General features: G+C 41.9%; 1 protein-coding gene across 1 annotated transcript in view; it reads left to right on the top strand.

Moving 5' to 3' along the window:
* TLN2 (talin 2) overlaps window positions 1-18598 on the top strand; it is a 352944-nt gene that overhangs the window by 276844 nt on the left and 57502 nt on the right. The window contains exons 44-47 of the mRNA XM_029574657.1: window positions 2082-2248; window positions 5304-5487; window positions 12766-12891; window positions 13905-14021. Coding sequence (XP_029430517.1) covers window positions 2082-2248; window positions 5304-5487; window positions 12766-12891; window positions 13905-14021 — 594 coding nt within the window. The remainder of the gene's footprint in view (window positions 1-2081; window positions 2249-5303; window positions 5488-12765; window positions 12892-13904; window positions 14022-18598) is intronic.

Genomic DNA, 18598 nt, shown 5'->3' with positions numbered 1-18598 from the left:
TGTGCTGCTTAAGCACCTCCGAGACAACATCAGTCCATATCTGATCCATATAGTTAATCTGTTGTCTGAGGGTTCAGTGCCCTCTTCACTAAAACAGGCCTCTGTCAGTCCATTTAAAAAAATCATAATTAGATGTGTCACTGTTGACCAACTATTGTCCAGTTTCCTCCCTTTCATTTCTGTCAAAAATAGTTGAAGCTGCATTTCACAGCCAGTAGATTGATTATCTTGAAGATCACTCAATTTTAGATCAATATCAGTTTGGTTTCCAGAGGCCTCAAAGCACTGAAACTCTCCTGTTATCAACTTTAGACACCATGCATTGTGGCTTTGATACTAAATGTCACGGTGGTCTTGGATATATCAGCTGCCTTTGGCACACTTAACCAGCGGATCCTGTTAGAGCAGCTGGCCAATACTGGTATCTCTGGCCTTGTCTTTAAATGGTTTCAATCCTATTTAACTGGCCAAGTACAACAGATTTGAATTGGGTCAGCTGTGCCCACATGGCTGCCTATAGTGTCTGGTGTTCCTCAAGCTTCGGCTCTGTCAGCTACCCTATTTAATATTTACTTTATCCCTTTATGCAAATTACTTGCCACACTCTGTGTCTCTTATAATCTTTATAGATGACAAAACAGTTTTTGTCCCCATAAAATCCTCTTGATCATCTACATTCAACTTTATCATCACTTGTGCATAAGCAATAGCTGTTTTAAAGCAAATTATCTCTGTGTTGAAAAAACTGAAGTTATATACTAAGTAAAGTTCCTCTATATGATATGCCTTCCTCCTTTCTCTTTGAGGATCACACACTCTGTAGCAGCACATGCATATAATCTTGGTGTGATATTGGATTCTAATCTTAACATGCATATACATCTGAAGAGATTAATCCAATCTGAATTCTACAAGCTACATTTCTTAAGACGATTAAGACCTTATTTAAGTTTTAATGATTTCTGGACAGTCCTACAAGCATTAATTCTCACATATTTGGATTACTGTAACTCCGTTTTTCTCGGTCTCCCAGCGAATGCACTGTGTGCTGTAAAGATTGTCCAAAATGCAGCAGCCCATATTTTAACTAACAAATCCATTTGTGAGCAAATTTCTCCTGTCCTTCGCTCCCTGCACTGGCTACCGTTCAAATGGAGAATAAAATATAAGATTGCCATGTTGGTCCACAGATTGAGTTTAAACATCTCTCCTTGGGCAAACGCAGTGTTGCATGTTAATAAACAGTCTCAGGCACTAAGGTCCGTGCAGCATGCTTCACTGGAAGTGCTTTCTTCCATCTCGCCCAACTTGTTGAAACACGCAAAAGGGCCTTTTGTATCACTGGCCTCATCCTCTGGAACAAGCTCCCTACCTCTATACGGTTGTTGACTGATACTCAGCGCTTTAAGAAAGCTCTAAAAATGTTTCTGTTCCAGCAGGCTTTTTCACCAGTGTCCCAATAAGCAGTTATGGAATGTCCATTATTTTTCCTGGCCCTCAAGTGACACAATCTGTCAAATGCTTTGTTTTGTTGCTTGATTTTTATGCATGTTTAATGATGTATGTTTTGTTTTGATTGCAACCTGATTTTTTTGTGTATGTTTAATCATTGTTCCCCACCATACTTGCAGGATATAAATCTTTTAAATAAATAAATTGCTGTAGATGCATGTTTCTTTATGCTGTCAATGTATTTTAAGCAGAAGCTGGTTATTTTATTGATGGGGAAGAGAGTATGAGAAGCTACTTTTTGACTGGCAAGGCCAGAATTACAGTGCTCAGTATTCCCCAGAGAAAGCAGATTTTAATTGTATGGTACATGAGACAAACTGTGTTTGCATGACAGAGATACCATAAATGTTCTCTCTGTGTACAAAGGTTATTCAGACAGTCTGCTGGTGGGGAAGCGACTTTGATGTGAAGTATATTACAGGTGGTTAGATGAGACTTCAGAACACATTTTCTGTCATTTAAATTGAAACTATTTCTGATAGAGAAAGAGAGAGAACTGTTGGCCATATCACCACATTGCCACGATTTTTTCTATAATTCTCCTCTTGTTTTACCCTTTTTTCTGTAAGGTTTCCTTGGTTCTGTCTGCCCTTCAGGCTGGAAACAAAGGGACTCAGGCCTGCATCACTGCAGGTAGCACAGTATCTGGGATCATTGCAGACCTTGACACCACAATCATGTTTGCTACAGCTGGAACCCTCAACGCAGAAAACAACGAATCATTTGCAGATCACAGGTCAGACTTAAAAAAAAAAAAAGAGGGGAACTGCTTTGATATCAGGAAACCTGTCTGCATGGACCTTTCCTGGCATTTGCAGTGAGCAAACATGGCTGCTTTTTATACGGTATCCAGTCAGCTGGTTAAGTAGTGGAGGAAGATGGGAATATTGCTTGAAATGTGAAGCCATCAAACATTTGAAAAACTTCCTTTCCTCCAATAAAAGTTTAATTACATTTTCTTGGTGGGCAGGAGGGTGTTGTCCCATGCCTCCCTCTATAAAGGCTGCATTGATCCTGGACTTTTTCTAGAAATCAGCCTTTGTGTGCTCTATAACCATTTCATTCTTATTTTTAATTAGCATTTTTCACATATGGGCATAAGGTGAGAGCAATTTCAATTTGAAGAAAGTCTGACTTGTGGTTTCCGTTAAAAAAAAAAAAAAAGAACATACAGAAAACCTTTGAAAATGCAAGGTATACATATTCATCTTGCTAAGGATAAATGGATTTCATAGACCTGTTTATAATCCAAAAAGAAACACACTAGAGCCTGAATTAATAGTAACAGCTAACTAGCCAAAGCAAAAGAGAGACACTTAAAAAACAAAATTCAAAATGGCAAACAAGCTAAACAAATGATATGGGTGTCAGCAAGCTGGGGTTACTGCTAGTCCTTTTATGCCACCAAACATAGAGGATCTCCAGACCTCTGTCATCCACCCAAACAAACTATAGCGTTTCAAACCATAGCCTTTTTTTTGGGGGGGGGGGTTCATGAAAATGCAAGTAAAATTATTATTGAAAATGTTGACGCAAGTTCCAAAAAACGTAAGATTCCCAAACATCAATCGTTAACTCCGGCACCTCCCAAGTATATGCATCATTCTGTCAAAGAAGAAAGAAGACATAGAAACATAGAAATGATGGCAGAAAAGGACCAAATGATCCACCCAGTCTGCCCAGCAGGCTTAAGCTAGAATCTATTGTACTATGCAGGTTACCCCCATGCTTCTCAGTTTCTCAGACTGTAAAAGTCATGGTCCTCGTTAGGTGCCGTTTGAATCCAATTTCCCTTTACCCTTGCTGTGGAAGCAGAGATCAATGTTGGAGTTGCATCAAAATTATCAGGCTTATTGTTAAAGGTAGTAAAAGCCGCATCAGCAAGTTAACACCATGCTTATTTGTTCCCCAAACTGTAAAAGTTTGTGCCCTCATTGGTTGTTGTCTGAATCCAATTCCCCCTTTTCTCACTACCGTTGAAGCAGAGAGCAATGATGGCGTGGCATTAACAGTATCAAGGCTTATTTGTTAAGGGTAGCAAACGCCACACCAGAAAGTTACCCTCATGCACTCTTTCTTCATTTTCAACCTCTAGCCTTTAGGGATCCACAGTGTTTATGCCATGTCCTTTTGAATTCCTTCACTGTTTTGTCTTCAAAGATCAAGGCCTAGACGCTGGACCTGAGGCCGACACTAGGCTGATGCCCCGGTGTTATCCCTGGGTCTGGGCTGGGCCAGGCCGGACTGCAGTGTCAGGCCTCGGCGCGCAGGCATCAGGACCTTGTCTCTTGGCCAGGCCCCTCCAGGCCAAGGCTGTAGCATTGGGACCCGGGCCCAGGTTTAGGTTGAGGTCAAGGCGTCAGGACCTGGTGTCCGGGGCAGGCTCCGGCTTTGGACCTGGGTCCAGGCGAGGCCCTGTTGTCGGATTTGGTAAGTATGGAGGTGGCGGGAAATTTTCCATGCCTGGTCCTGGGCCTTTGCTTGAGTTTTGGGCTAGGGCCCAGTATTGGGCCAGGGCCTAGGCCGAGACCCTGGCATCCCGCTTGGGCATAGGTCACGCGCCCTTCATCAGGTTGTGGCCTATGCTTAGGCGAGGCCAAGGCACCAGAGTCGCACTCAAGCATAGGCCAGGACCCCTACTTTGGGTCTCTGCCTTCTCCCTAGGCGAGGCCCCGGCTTTAGGCCTAGGCCCAAATGGTGACCTTTTTTTTTTTAATATTTTCAAAATGAAATGAGGTTCCATTGAAATGTCATTGAAAACCATTCAAAACGAAATAGGAAATTTTGTCTCATTTCTATTTTGTTTCTCCCGAATGCCCATCCCCAATCTCTGATAAACAATCCAAATTCCAGACTAAACAAAGTTGTTGAAATTAAGTATTGGCTTTTGTAGTGTACACTAAGGCTGATTTCTAGAAAAAGTCCAGGATCAATGTAGGTTTTATAGACCTAATATGAGGTCTGGTTTCAAGGTTTCGTGCTGAAACTTGCAAAGAGCTTCCCCTGCTATCAAATATTACACATGATATGAACAGTGTTGAGCAATAGATGGCTATATGTCCAGCTGAGAAAGCTTGTCCCACTTCCTCAACAATGGTCTGTTAACAAGGCTCAATGTTCACACCAACACTTTTTTAATGTGTATGCAAGAATAGCGATTTTCTAAAGAGTACATAATTGCAATTACTGTTATACTGTATACATATTTATAAATAAACTAAAATGAACTTTTCACAAACTTCACTTGTAGATGGTCCTTTCTTCCATCTAAGAACATCACCAGCCTTGCTGGTAGCATAATTACAACATACATTATTGCTGGGAGTATACTAAAAGAAGAGTTATCCAAGGGTCATGTTCTCTTATCTATGAAAGGGGACCCAACCGTATAATACCTCATCTAAATCACCCTTTACAACTATTTTATTCTTATTTTTAATTAGCATATCTCATTAACATTCTTTATGAATATCCTTGAAACCATTGCCTGTATGTGGCTCTCCGGGACTGGAATTGAAAACAAACTCCTGATATATATCATTATATTCCTTGTTAGATATTAATGTAAATGCATTGTGAATTCTCTCTTTGTCCGTGTATGTTTAGGAAGTTGACAGCATTAAAAGAGAGTGAAGTCTTTTTATTTAATTTTTCCCTCCTGTGGGACCAACATATGAATACTGCTCAAGGTTTTCTCATCAGTCTTCTGATTGATCCTAGTGTCCATTTTCTTTCCTTTCTCAGCAACTCGTGCATTGCTGCTTTTAATGCCATTTTTCTCTTAATTCTAGGGAAAATATCTTGAAAACGGCAAAGGCACTTGTTGAAGATACAAAGCTGTTGGTGTCCGGTGCTGCTTCGAGTCAGGATAAGCTGGCCCAGGCTGCCCACTCCTCGGCTACCACCATCACACAGCTGGCAGAGGTGGTGAAGATGGGATCAGCCAGCTTAGGATCTGATGATCCCGAAACACAGGTATGAGTATGAAAGAGGAAGCAGGAAGATGAGCAGGAGAAAGATCGGAGAAGATCAGGGCTTTCCTTAATTTTTCTGAAAGGAAATGGCACAAATTCTCTTATTTTGCAGAAAAGGAATAAGCCCTCCATGATATTTTCTCAAGTTTTCAAAATTAGTCCGAAATGTATTTCTGTTTTATTCAAGTGTTGTTGAATCTGCAGCTTTAACTCTTTGCTACCTGGAGTCAGGACTTTTATAATGAGCATAATGTGCTGGAAATAACAGAACTCGGATTCTTTAAGCTCCAAAGAGCTGATTGTATGCAGCACCTGAATCCTAATGAGGCAAGGATGGTAGTGCTTTAGTCTCTGTAATATTTTCCTTCTTGGTCTGAATACCAAGATAGTCCATCAGGTTTCTTATTTTAAAATTCCCTGTTGTTGTAAAAGTCTCGTTTCACTGTTACATAGCTCAAAATGTGCATTTCACAGTTTATTCTTTTTTGGGAGAAGAGGAGGTTGCAATACAAGCTGGTAGCTTGTGTGTTCCTTTCTTGGCATCCCAAGGATTTTATTGGCAAAAGTTTGTCCTGTTTGTTTAGTAAAGTGGTATCTTATTGCAGTGCAGACATAGGGGACGATAAGTTTCAAACTGGCATGTGGGCACACACATACAGGAGTATATGGGCATGCAGCCATATACGCAGCGGTTTTATAACATGTCTGCACATACATGTATGTATTATAAAATAGCCGAGGCGGGACTATATATGCTCCTAATTTTAAACTTGTATGTGCCCAACAGCCTAAGTCGTACTACACAACTACAGACGCACGAGTGAGGGTATTCTATAACAGGCATGCATCTAGCCAATGACCAGTTTCCCCAATTTGTCCACCAGTTTGTCCAGAATAGAGCTAGGTCCTCCAAACCTCCCCCCCCTAGTTATTTATCCTGTACTCCCCCCCCCCCCCAGTTATCCCAGACCCCTCAAACACTTCCTAGATACCTGGAAATCTTTTTTAGACTTGGCAGAAGTAATTTTATGCCCACTTGTATGCACATTTCTTGGCTCCACCCCATGCCCAAATTCTGCCCTTTTTTTCTCCGATGCTAGATATTCACGTACTGGGACTTGTGCGCACATGTGGGCGGCTTATAAAATCGGGTGGACGAGAGCACATGTGCTACATCAGCACGCGGCTTTTAAAATTCACATTTAAGGGGGTAATTGTTTAGCAGCCTGCCTAAATTCCATGCAGAAGTTACACCAGTTTTTCAAAGCAGACTTAGGCACCTAAGTATGCTTTCAAAAAGTTATTTCCCACCCAATTACATCTGCTATTATGTCCACAGAAAATTTCAGGGAAGAATTTGCATGCGTGCTTTTGAAAATGCAAAAGTATGCACATAGTACAAACCCCTCCCCAACTCTGTGCACCCTCCTCCCCCTCCCCAAGAATACCTCCATTCAGTCTGGGCAAAATTATGCACATACAGGGCTTATGTGAATAGGTTTCCCCATATATCAGTTTGCAATGAGTATAAAGCCTGTGGATAATTTTTACCCATCGAGTTAGTTTTCCCAATGAAATGTAGGCGCATGATGTTTAAAATTAAAAAAAAAAAAAGTGTGCTTGCTTCAGAAACCTTCCCTGCTCCTTGCGCTTTTAGAGGGTAATTGTGTAACAGCCCACATAAGTTAGCTGGCAAGAATACATTTAAGTTACACCAATTTTCATAGTGGACTTGCATGCATTAGTCAGCTTTGAAAAATTCTCCCACCAAATTACCTGCACGCGTTCACAGACAGTAAAAACTATTTCAATGGATTTCCAGATAAGTACTTTTTCAGTACTATTTTGATTGACTAATTTTCCTGGACTGTAAACATTATGAAGCAATAGAACAGCACAGTACCTGGTCACCTAATGATTGATAGAGCTTATCAGCACGATAACCATTTTTTGGTATCGTATGAAGGTAGACCATTTAGACTAATAGAGAAATTATCAGTAGCAAGTTCCATATGTATCTATCTTGGAAGATTAGCCTGCATAGGCATTTCAGATCTTGCCTAGAAGTTACCTCCTTTCCATTGTCTGTTCCATATTTTTTTCACTGACTCTTGTTCCACTTGTTACATGTATATAACACATAGATATCACATATATACTGTAGTATCTGTAGTATACTAATATTCCTTTGAATTTAGGACTAGTGATCCTCAAATGAAGCAGACATAGAAAGCGCAGAGTAAAGGAGAGACTGGATTAGTGCTTCAGTACTAGTTATATCTTTGAGAGCTCCATCTGTGTTCTGCCCTGTGTGCCCCATATATGCTGTGCACTTTTTCTGTGTAGTGATGCCTTGAAATGCTGCTGTTGTACAATCTATGCCAACATAGGTTACAGAAAATATTGTAAGTATAATACTTATGTCCTATGCTTATATACAATATTGACTTATATTTACCCAGGTAGGTGCAATATGAAGAAAACTGAGAAACTTAAATTAGCATTATCTAGTCAATCCACGAAATAACTAGTAGGAATATCTGGTCACCTCATTTGAATAAGCTCCTATGTGCTATAGTTACAACAAAAAAATGGAAGGGAAGAATTAAAATTCACACTTTTTTTATTACAATAGTTTTAGAAACAACAAAATGTGCAATTATATTACAGTGCCAAATGGAACATAGTAAAAGTTAAAAAAAAAAAAAAACTTCCAAACAAATTCACTCTCATAATCCCAAATAAACCCCAACACGTTCATACATTAAAAAGTCACATTCATAACCCAAAATATACATACTTAACCAGACTTCAAATACATGAATATATCTGCTATATTCAATTTTATACACAGTTGAATAAAGTTAAACAGTTATCTTAAGCATATAGTACCCCATACATTTGATTTTTGTTTCATATAAATAATGCATAGAAATAAATTTTTAAAACACCTACAATTTTATAATGAAAAAAATTGTAACTGATATTTGCATATTTCATTCCACCGTTACTATAAATGATTCTTTTATTCACTTTCTGTGATGTAAAAGATTAGTTCTTTGTAAGCTAACAAGAATGTGACGTGTTAGGCAATTTTTTTGTTATAAGAAAAAAGGTGCTGCTTGTACGATCCTAGTCTAAATTTTGTATTTATTTAAAGCAGCAGCCCCATATATTCTCTACAACATTCAGACAATGTGTAGTATTAATTGGGATTCTGGTGCACAGAATGAATTGGTGCAACCATCTAACTTCCTATGATTTGCAAAATGGCTGTACATTATTTCTTTTCTCTCTCTTTTTTTTTTTTTTTAGTTCAATCTTTTTGGAAACAAAACAAGAAAAGAACCACCACAAAACAGACAGTAGTAATACAAGAGGAAGTACAAAGCCTATATAAAGAACAGAAATAATTAGAGTCCTATATCAGTAAAACAAGTTATACAGTGAAATTATTATTGTTGTGCCAAGAAATCTCAAACAGGCTGCCATTTAGCATGGAGTTTAACCCCTCAAGCAAGTTTACGAGTTATTGCTTGCGTTAACACCATAACGCATTTTGATGACTGACCCGGATAGCCCTGTCTGAAATTTTTCACAGGTTTCAGGTTCGCGCATAGTAAAGTTTGACACATGATTCACTATGTGCAAAATTGTATTCCAATTCATAATTGAGCTGCTACAACATAATATAATTCAAAACAGCTCATTCATTATGAATTTTGCAAAAACAGATGTGCAAAAATATCTTCGGTTTTCCATTGGGTCCCATAACAATATATCACCTGGCTCATTTGCATAGGTAGCAAACTTTAGCACGAAAATGGTTGAAATCATGCAGGAAATATCCATGGGTTAGTGCATCAGCCTTTTTGTTTTCATAAAATATTTTAACAAGGGATCTCCTGAATGTCTCCTTCAACACATCTCTGCTTCTACCCTGTGTTTGCCAGCCCTCTACTCGAAATAAATCGAAAAGAATTGATTACATGCTGCCACCAGAAATCTAAATCCAAATGCTCCAAGGATGAAATGGCTCATTATTTGTTGCCATTTCATTCTGGGCCTCCTACTGAGCTTGTCTATCAGGTTCTTTAGTTTAAAATTCCATGTTATGAAATTATTTTATTGCAGAGGCCAGGCTTCCACATTATATAATGGCAAAAAAATGTGGGTTTCACAGTTTGCTTTCTTTTTGTGTGTTATGAACTGGTAGTTTGTATTTCTTTCTTTGGTGTGCCAACATGAAAATATGTAATTTAGTAGCGTGATATGATGATGGAATAGAGACATTACATTATGTTTTATATTTTTGCACTTTGATTATCAGAACAAAAGCAACTTTTCCATGGCTGAGGCTGTTGCCATTCCATTATCACACACCCCTGTTAGCCAGCCTGGTTGGCTGAATGTGAATGGCTTTGTTCTACTGTCAGAAATGCTCAGGGAAATCTGGAGAACCACCAAGTCCTCCCTAAACTCAGAGGCAGATTTAGGGGTTTGCCACCCCTAGGCACTGTTGTTACTGTCGCCCCCCTCCCCCAGTAAGGTCAGATAACAGAAACAGGAGGTCTCAGGCACAGCCCCACAGTTCGCTGCTGCAGCTCAGGGGTAAATTCTGTGGCAAAAATCTGAAAAGTTTCAAGCATATTGACAAACATTTCCAACTTTTATATTATGTTATAAAAACAAAGTAATTTTTCCAATATTGCTTCTGTCTGTATAATTTGTTGTTTTTTATTGGGTGAGATCTTGGGGACGAGATCTTGGGGATGGGCAGAAGAGGAGGAAGGGGTGAGAGGACCAGCGATGGGGAAAGGAAATGAGGAGAACTAGGAATGGGGTGAGGAGAAAGTGAAAGGACTGGGGATAAGAGGGAGAGGAGTATGAGAAGGAAAGAGGAGCGGGGATGCGCGATGTGGACAATCAGGAATCTGGGATGGGAGAAAAGGAGGGAGGGGGTTCTGGGATTGAGAAAAGGGAGGAGGATATATTGGGGAGTAGATTCTAGGATCTGGAGAAAAGAGAGGAAGGGGAGGGTTCCAGGATCTGGGAATAGAATCCCAGGTCAAGGAGGAGAGAACATGGACTGCAGTAGGGGGTGGGGGGAGAGGAGGCAGGCGTCCCTACTGTGCTCAGGTCCGACCTCCCCCCCCCCCCCCCCCAAATACCATCTCTGTCCTCTGGCACACACACACACACACCAGCCCCAATCCCTTCTCTCACATGCACTTTCCTCCCCCTAGTCTCTCTCCCCACCCTCGGTGATCCCCATTTATAACCCCTCCTAACTGTACCAAAATGGTCCCCCTTTCCTCTGTGTGCTCCATGCTCACTCCCCTCCCATTCTCTTCGCTGCATACTCCCTGGGAAGGGAAGGGGCTGGATCAGGAAGCAGAGGGCTGTTCTTTAAGTGAAATGTAGCACAGCTGGAAGGCAGTATCTGTTCAGCCAGCCTGCTGCCCCATGCACAGGCCTAATGTCCTGATTGACAAATCCAGGCCTTGATTCACTCCTGCTATACTGAGGAAGCGCCCAAACCATATTTACTCCTCTTTCTTTAAGGGTTTTCAGATCTTACCTAAAGTGTCACCCCTTCTACATAGGAGCATAAGATATACCATGCTAGGTCCAGACCACGGTGCTGCAAACCTGGCATCCTGCTTTCAACAGTGGCCAATTCGAGTCACAAGTGGAACAGGGATCCTTTCTGAGAATGCAATCCTGGAGGTTCTGGATTTCATTTCTTACCTAAAAGACCTCATTTAGCCTCTAGAGCCGCCTCCTACACCTATGTTGATACTCTTATGCACCATGACATTTGGCTCCTCCCCAGCGCTCTCTAAAATTCTGTCCAGGTGATGTGAAGTCTGCTGTCTTTGTACTAGGCAGGCAAGTTACCAGCTGATCCTCATGCCCACCAGCCGCCCAGCTATCTATGTTCTTAGGGGTAGATTTTCAGACCGCGCGAATAGGCGTACTTTTGCTGGCGCATCAGGCGCAAGCAAAAGTACGCGGTATTTTAGTAGATACGCGCGGAGCCGCTAAAATCCGGGATCGGCGCGCGCAAGGCTATGGATTCTGTATAGCCGGCGCGCGCCAAGCCGCGCAGCCTACCTCCGTTCCCTCCGAGGCCGCTCCGAAAGCGGAGCGGCCTCGGAGGGAAGTATGCATGTGACATCTTTGTTCAAAGCATCTCAGAGTTAAGTGGTACAGAGAAAGAACTAGCGAAAAGAATATGGAGCAAAGGATCTAAGAGCTTTTGAAGCCACAAACAATTCCTGCCATGCACCTAAATTAAACAAGTGCTCAGTAGGCCTGTGACAATCTTAGCATGTACTGCAAGGAAGGGGGCAGGCTTTCCCTTTCACCACTGTAGTTGGTGATTCAATCACTAAGGGGCGGATTTTAAGAGCCCCTTAGTGATTTTAAGTTCCCTCCGAGGCTGCTCTGAAATCGGAGCGGCCTCGGAGGGAACTTTCTTTTGCCCTCCCCTCACCTTCCCCTCCCTTCCCCTACCTAACCCACCCGCCCGGCCCTGTCTAAACCCCATCCTTACCTTTGTCGGGGGATTTACGCCTCCCAGAGGGAGGCGTAAATCCCCGCGCGCCAGCGGGCCGCTAGCGCGCCGGGACGCAACCTGGGGGCGGGTCCGGAGGGCGCAGCCACGCCCCCGGACCGCCCCGGGCCGTAACCACGCCCCCGGACCCGCCCCCGAAACGCTCCCGAGAAGCCCCCAAAACGGCGCTGCGCTCGGTCCCGCCCCCGACACGCCCCCCTCCGAAAACCCCGGGGCTCTGCGCGCGCCGGTAGGCCTATGTAAAATAGGCTCACCGGCGCGCAGGGCCCTGCTCGCCTAAATCCGCCCGGATTTGGGCGGATTTAGGCGAGCAGGGCTCTTAAAAGCCGCCCCTTAGTGATTGAATCACCAACTACAGTGGTGAAAGGGAAAGCCTGCCCCCTTCCTTGCAGTACATGCTAAGATTGTCACAGGCCTACTGAGCACTTGTTTAATTTAGGTGCATGGCGGGAATTGTTTGTGGCTTCAAAAGCTCTTAGATCCTTTGCTCCATATTCTTTTCGCTAGTTCTTTCTCTGTACCACTTAACTCTGAGATGCTTTGAACAAAGATGTCACATGCATACTTCAGTATAGTAGTCAATGTAGTAGTACTGCTGCCTAGTAAATTGCTAGTGTAGAAAATACCCAAATGTATTGGTAAAACGAACCTTGATTTGCCCACAGTGTAAATCACTCTTGGAATGCTGCTTTCTTCCAGGTTGTACTTATTAATGCCATTAAAGATGTTACCAAGGCCCTTGGTGATCTTATTGGTGCTACAAAATGTGCTGCTGGCAAACCAGCTGATGATCCATCTATGTACCAGCTCAAGAGTGCTGCAAAGGTATGGGACATTGAAATGTTTTTTTGTTGTTGTTGATTTTAAGTTTTCTTTGACTTTGAGATAGGAGAAATTCAGAAGAAGCCAGACAAAAAGAGAGCTGAAGGTGATACACTTCAAAAATCATCAAAAAAGCACAGGGTGTCTGACCAATCATAATTAAGCCAATAACGTAGAAAATCGCACAGACACCAAATTTCAAAAATTAAGAGTTGAACAGAATTGTACAGACAATGTCCATATTGTATCCCCTGACACGGTACCATGTTTCGCTTACGGCTGCATCCGGAGCATCAAACATCAACACGCATTACATAATTCCTTCAGTACAAGTGAGCTGGATTCATTTCAAAGGTCTGTTGTAGTCATCAGAGCAGAAGAGATTAGTTTGAAGCCCATGCCAATGCTGTGATAGGTGCTTTGCCCTGCTGTACTCCACGCACCATTATTTTCATAGTTTACATAGTGGTACTTCCAAAGTAATTACATTATTAAAATAGTCCACCTGTTCTGAATAAGTGTCGCTAATAGTCCCTACAAGTCCCTGAATAAGTTCTGAATAAGTTCTGAATAAGTGTCTAATAATATAATAATAATATAATATAATAATATAATAATAAGTTCTGAATAAGTGTCGCTAATAGTCCCTACAAGTCCCTGAATAGTGTCGCTAATGTAGTCCCTACAAGAACTTCGGTATATAAAAATTAAAAATAAATAAATAAATAAATAATAATGAAGTCTTTAACCTCACCCTCAGCTATTAACTAAGCCATGGACAGTGTCATGACTTAAGTCTGTCCTTATGCATTTCTATCCCAAGTATACAAAATTGTGAATGTTTTGCATTAGAAAAACTGATCAATGCATCAGGCCTTTTTGAATCATGAACATAGTCATCATGGTTGGTGAAGTTCATGTTAATGAAACTGCTTATGCTCAGTGTGTGCATCCTAACAACTGAAAAAAAAAATTGTAACCTGCATTATTTTTATTTCTCTTTTTTTGCTTTTCAGGTGATGGTGACAAATGTGACATCACTCTTGAAAACTGTTAAAGCTGTAGAAGATGAGGCCACTCGAGGCACAAGAGCTCTTGAAGCCACAATTGAGTTCATCAAGCAGGAGCTGACGGTAAAGAACAGGGCCAGGTTCAGATGATGTCTTTTTTTTTTAAAAGCAGTGTAGGCAATAAAACTGGAGGTCATGGGAAGGTGGTACTGTTACAACTCAAGCTACTCTATGCTCAGCTAATAATTACAACCCAGCAAGCAAACATGCAGCAGTTCAAAGGTCGTAGTAGTGAGGTCGTGTGTGTGAATGGTGGCAGATAAGGTCAGACATCAGGAAAGAACAGGATGACTTGACCAGGCAGGAAAGCACCGCGATGGGAAACATCTCATTCTATGAGCACTTTGAAGCAATATCTTAAAATTCTGCACTTATCAAGATAAAACACAATTTTTGCTTCGCATCATCCTGCATTTCAGTTGATTATTTTCAATTAAATTGTGGTACAGAAAACAGAGCTTTCAAGTTTCTCATTTAGTGATTTCTTTCTGGCAGAAAGTATCAGATTGTACAGTGGGAAAACTTCTGTCTGCTTCAGCACAGTTGGAATATTTGGAATTCTCTCTTTCACTGAAAGCCAAAACACTTGGGAGGTCCTACAACAGCTTGATTTTAGCTCATATTCAGGTACCTTAGAAAAAAGATTTTTGGCACAGACTGTCCCCAGGAGTATTTAATACTGTTATGCCTGCCCTCATCTCAAGCCTTCATTTGCCTCCATTGACTTCCATGTCATCAGCCTCGTAATATGTAGGCTATTTCATTAAAATCAGAAATGGCATCTTTTATTCTTCAGAAAAGGCAATATGACACTTGTGTAGAAATCAAGATGAAAGGTCAGCTGTTATACAGAAAATTGTCTTGTATTGTTAGAAATGTTTGATGCTTTATTAATACTTTTACTTAAAAATTATACCATGTATGCTACCACAAAAGCAATAACCACAACAGCCAATCAGATTGTAGTGTTAGCCAATTAGTATTCAAAGACTTATTTTAATTAGCTTTAGAAAATGTTAAAAACACATTTTCTCTATTGAATGAATGTCACTTGTTATGGACCCTGAATTGTTAAGAGAGAATAATTACTACCACCGCATTGCATCTAGAAACTTGCAGATTGACCACCAATGACTGGCTCGCCATTCTGACCAGGAGCCACTGAGTGCATTGAGCACCACCTGGTAAAGGCTGCAGGAAGAGCCGAAGTACCTGCTCTCTAAAGGAGCGAAAATCCGGATATTGAGAGAGGAAGCTTGTTCTCTTCTTTCCTTCCTTCCTTTTACCAGTTTTGTGAGTGGAATTAGCTGTAAGAACGGTAACCAGGCTGATATGCAATCAGACTTGCAAATGGAACTACATAAATCTTGTAGACCTAAATGACCCAAATAGGCCAATATTTTTTTATAAAGATTACCAAGGGCTGCATCCAAGCTTGCTTTGCTTGCCAACCCTACAAATGGGCTCTCCTCTCTTGTCTCTATATGAAAGGAAAGGTAGGGAGAGAGCCATAAAATTCTCAATCACACTCCTCCTTTTTTAACCCTACTCATTTTGCATGGACATTAAGAGAACCCCAAAAAAGAGAGGGTGAGAACTGCATGCCGGCTTCAAAGAGCATGTTTTATGATGCCATGACTTGGATGTGTGCATTATACATGGTATCCTATATTTGCCCTATTGCGGTGGAGGAATTGGGGGTAGGTGTGTCTGTAGGTCAGTGGGGAAGGCGTGGAAAGGTGAGGGTGGTGTATGTGGTTGGATTTTGTGTAGGTGGTGCGTTATTGGTGTGGGGATGAGTGGATTGTGTGTGTGTGTGCACTCTTTCTCCCTTGCTCTCTCCACTTACTCCCCCTACCCTTCCTCACCCATATTTAGGTATGGTGTGGGTGTGAGTGAGGAATATGTGAATGGTGTCAGGGGCTGAGGGGAGCGGTGTGTGCATTCTTTCAACCCCCCATTGCACTCTCCACATTGTCCCCCATCTCCTTCATGTGTTTTCGGGGGATGTTATGGGGTGAGTTGGGGGGTGCACTCTTCCCCCCTCACATGCTCCACTTTGTCTCCTCTGCTCCCCACACCATACTGTGTACTTTTTCTCTTTACTCTCCTAACCCCTCTCCTTCCCTCTTATGTTTGTGGAGGGATGGCATGGGAGGAGGAGTATGTTTGCACTCTGCCCCGTGGCACTCTTCACTTTCTTCCTCTTTGTGTGTGCGTGTGCAGGGGTGATGGTATAGGTGGGGTGTGGGTGAGTGATTTGTATTGTGTTGTGAGGTTGGAGTGGGTGTGTGTCAGGGAATGAGTGATTGAGATGTGGGTGTGTCAGGGGATTGAGTTTGGTGTAGGGGGTGGGGACACTTCCCTAACTCCCCACTACTCCTTCCCTCACTCCTGTGTGTCTGTATATATATATATATATAGAGAGAGAGAGAGAGAGAGAGATGGAGTGATGAGGAGGTGGTGGGTAGTGATGAAGAGGATTGTGTGCATTTTTGGGGATGGTAGGTTTGGATTGGTAGGTGCATGGGGTGGGGTGGATATATGTGTCTGGGTGCAAATGCCCCCCCACACACACACACACTCACACTCCACTCCCCTTTCCTTCCACTACTCTCACTCTTCCTCCTCCCCTCTTCCATTCACTCTTCTACTCTTACTCAGCTTCTCACCTGCCATCCCTTTCATTCTTCTCACCCACCCCTCCTCCCACCTCAAACCTTATCTTCTTGCTGCTGGTGGGGCATGAGAAACCCCCACCAGCCTTTTCACTGCTGGTGCCACCGTGTCTCGTTTATTTTCTGCTGGTGGAACCTGAGAAAGCCATCAGTCTTTCTGCTGCTGCTACCGCTGTGGCTTCGTCCTGCTGCTCCTCGCCTCGCTGCCTGAAGCCCAGTGGTGGCCCCTCCCCCTGCTCTAGGAGAGTTTTACTGCTCTGTGCAGACATCAAGATGCCCACCTGGCACCCCTAACATATTTTTAGTGTAGCTGAACACATACCTCAAATTACAACACGAATCAGATTATAGCATATATACAGACATACAGAAACATGACAGCAGAAAAAGACTGCATGGCCCATCCAGTCTGCCCATCCATCCAATTAATTTAGCTTTATAATGCCCTTCACTTCCTTAGAGATCCCCTGTATTTATCCCATGCTTTCATGAATTCAGATAACGTTTTTTGTCTTTACCACATCTGCTAGGAGGCTGTTCCATACATCCACTATCTGTGAAAAGAAATATTTCCTAAGATTACCCCTGAGTCTATCCCCTTAGGAGATATATTTTGCATTCACGAGGGGTTGTTAGAATATGTAAAAGAAAGCTAGGATGTAGTGTTTAGTATTCTTGATGATGATGCATTAGTACTTACTGACAAGTTGACCAAACTGCTTCCCATAAACCAGATGGGCGGGGAAGTCAGGTGATCAGTCTGCACCCCCACATTTGCTTCAGATGGTGATGATGGAGATTGCAAAGTTCCTTTGTCTTGTTTCATGTCTCATATTTTTTTGGTAGCGTGTCTGTGACCGTCACGGGGAATGTCATCCCTGTTGTGTGCGCTCTGGGACAGTCCCTGAAACTTTGCTTAGAGGTGTGCCTCCTATTATTTTGAAAAAAAAAACAGGAATGTGGCTTTGCAATCCCTGCATGCATGCAGGAGCCTAGAGACCGTTCTCAGCAGTTTCAGCAAAATGTGGTTCTTGGCTCTCTCACTAGCATCAGCATTTTGTGGTGCTCCATCTTGGATAGCATGTGCTTGTGTGTGCAGCCTATAGAATTGTCTGAAGCCTGGTCCCTTGTAGCACACGCAATGCTTAATCTCAGCAGAACCAAACTAACAGCAGCACTGCGGATGATCAGATTATCAAAGTCCTATCAAGGACTTGTTTGGTTTAAGCCTACGGGAGGATCGAGCAGTAAAGAATAAAAAGCCTTAAAGCCGGAAAGCCTAATGCAAAACGGTCTAAATAAATCAGGTGTATATAACAGTTGCATTCCTACATTATATATAAACCTAAAGGTGGGGGGGAATGATTCTCACTTTGATTAGTTAATTGTAGTGAGCATTAATGCTTCAGAAATTCCCATTGCAGCAATCATTAGAGAAATGCTTCTCTTGCAGTCATTTAAACCACAGTGAAAGAGGCAAAAGGATATTCTTCATTTTGGTTTTCTTTTTTTCAACAAGATGACCCATAATATCAATAGTGCTGCACTGTACAGCAGGTATTTCATGAACTGCACTGAGAGACGCCACGTTGACTTGTAAAATAATGAGTATCAAAAGACAAAAAGGAGAACGAGAGAAAATGCATTCGTTTGCGCCTCATTTACCAGTTACAATAGTGGGAAGCTGAGATGGAGACAAGGTGAAATCTTCTGGGTGGAACAAATGTCTGCGATTTAAATACTGTATAATTGGGTTCCTGGGATTTCCTGATCTATGGCTAAGGTGAAGAAATGTTTTGCCATAAAGACTGCTATTTATTTATTTAAATTCTTTTCTATACCTACGTTCATGGCACAAGTCATATCACATCGGTTTACATCAAATCCAACCAGTTTTCTTAAAAGGAAATGCCATTGGTCAATAAAGAGATGGTTTGGCCACTTCTTTTTTTTTTTTTTTTT

The sequence above is a fragment of the Rhinatrema bivittatum genome, chromosome 13 (genome assembly GCF_901001135.1).
Source record: "Rhinatrema bivittatum chromosome 13, aRhiBiv1.1, whole genome shotgun sequence".
In the NCBI taxonomy this organism is placed as follows: domain Eukaryota; kingdom Metazoa; phylum Chordata; class Amphibia; order Gymnophiona; family Rhinatrematidae; genus Rhinatrema; species Rhinatrema bivittatum.
The sequence above is the reverse complement of the archived record's forward strand: the minus strand, read 5'-3'. Positions and strand labels throughout refer to the sequence as shown.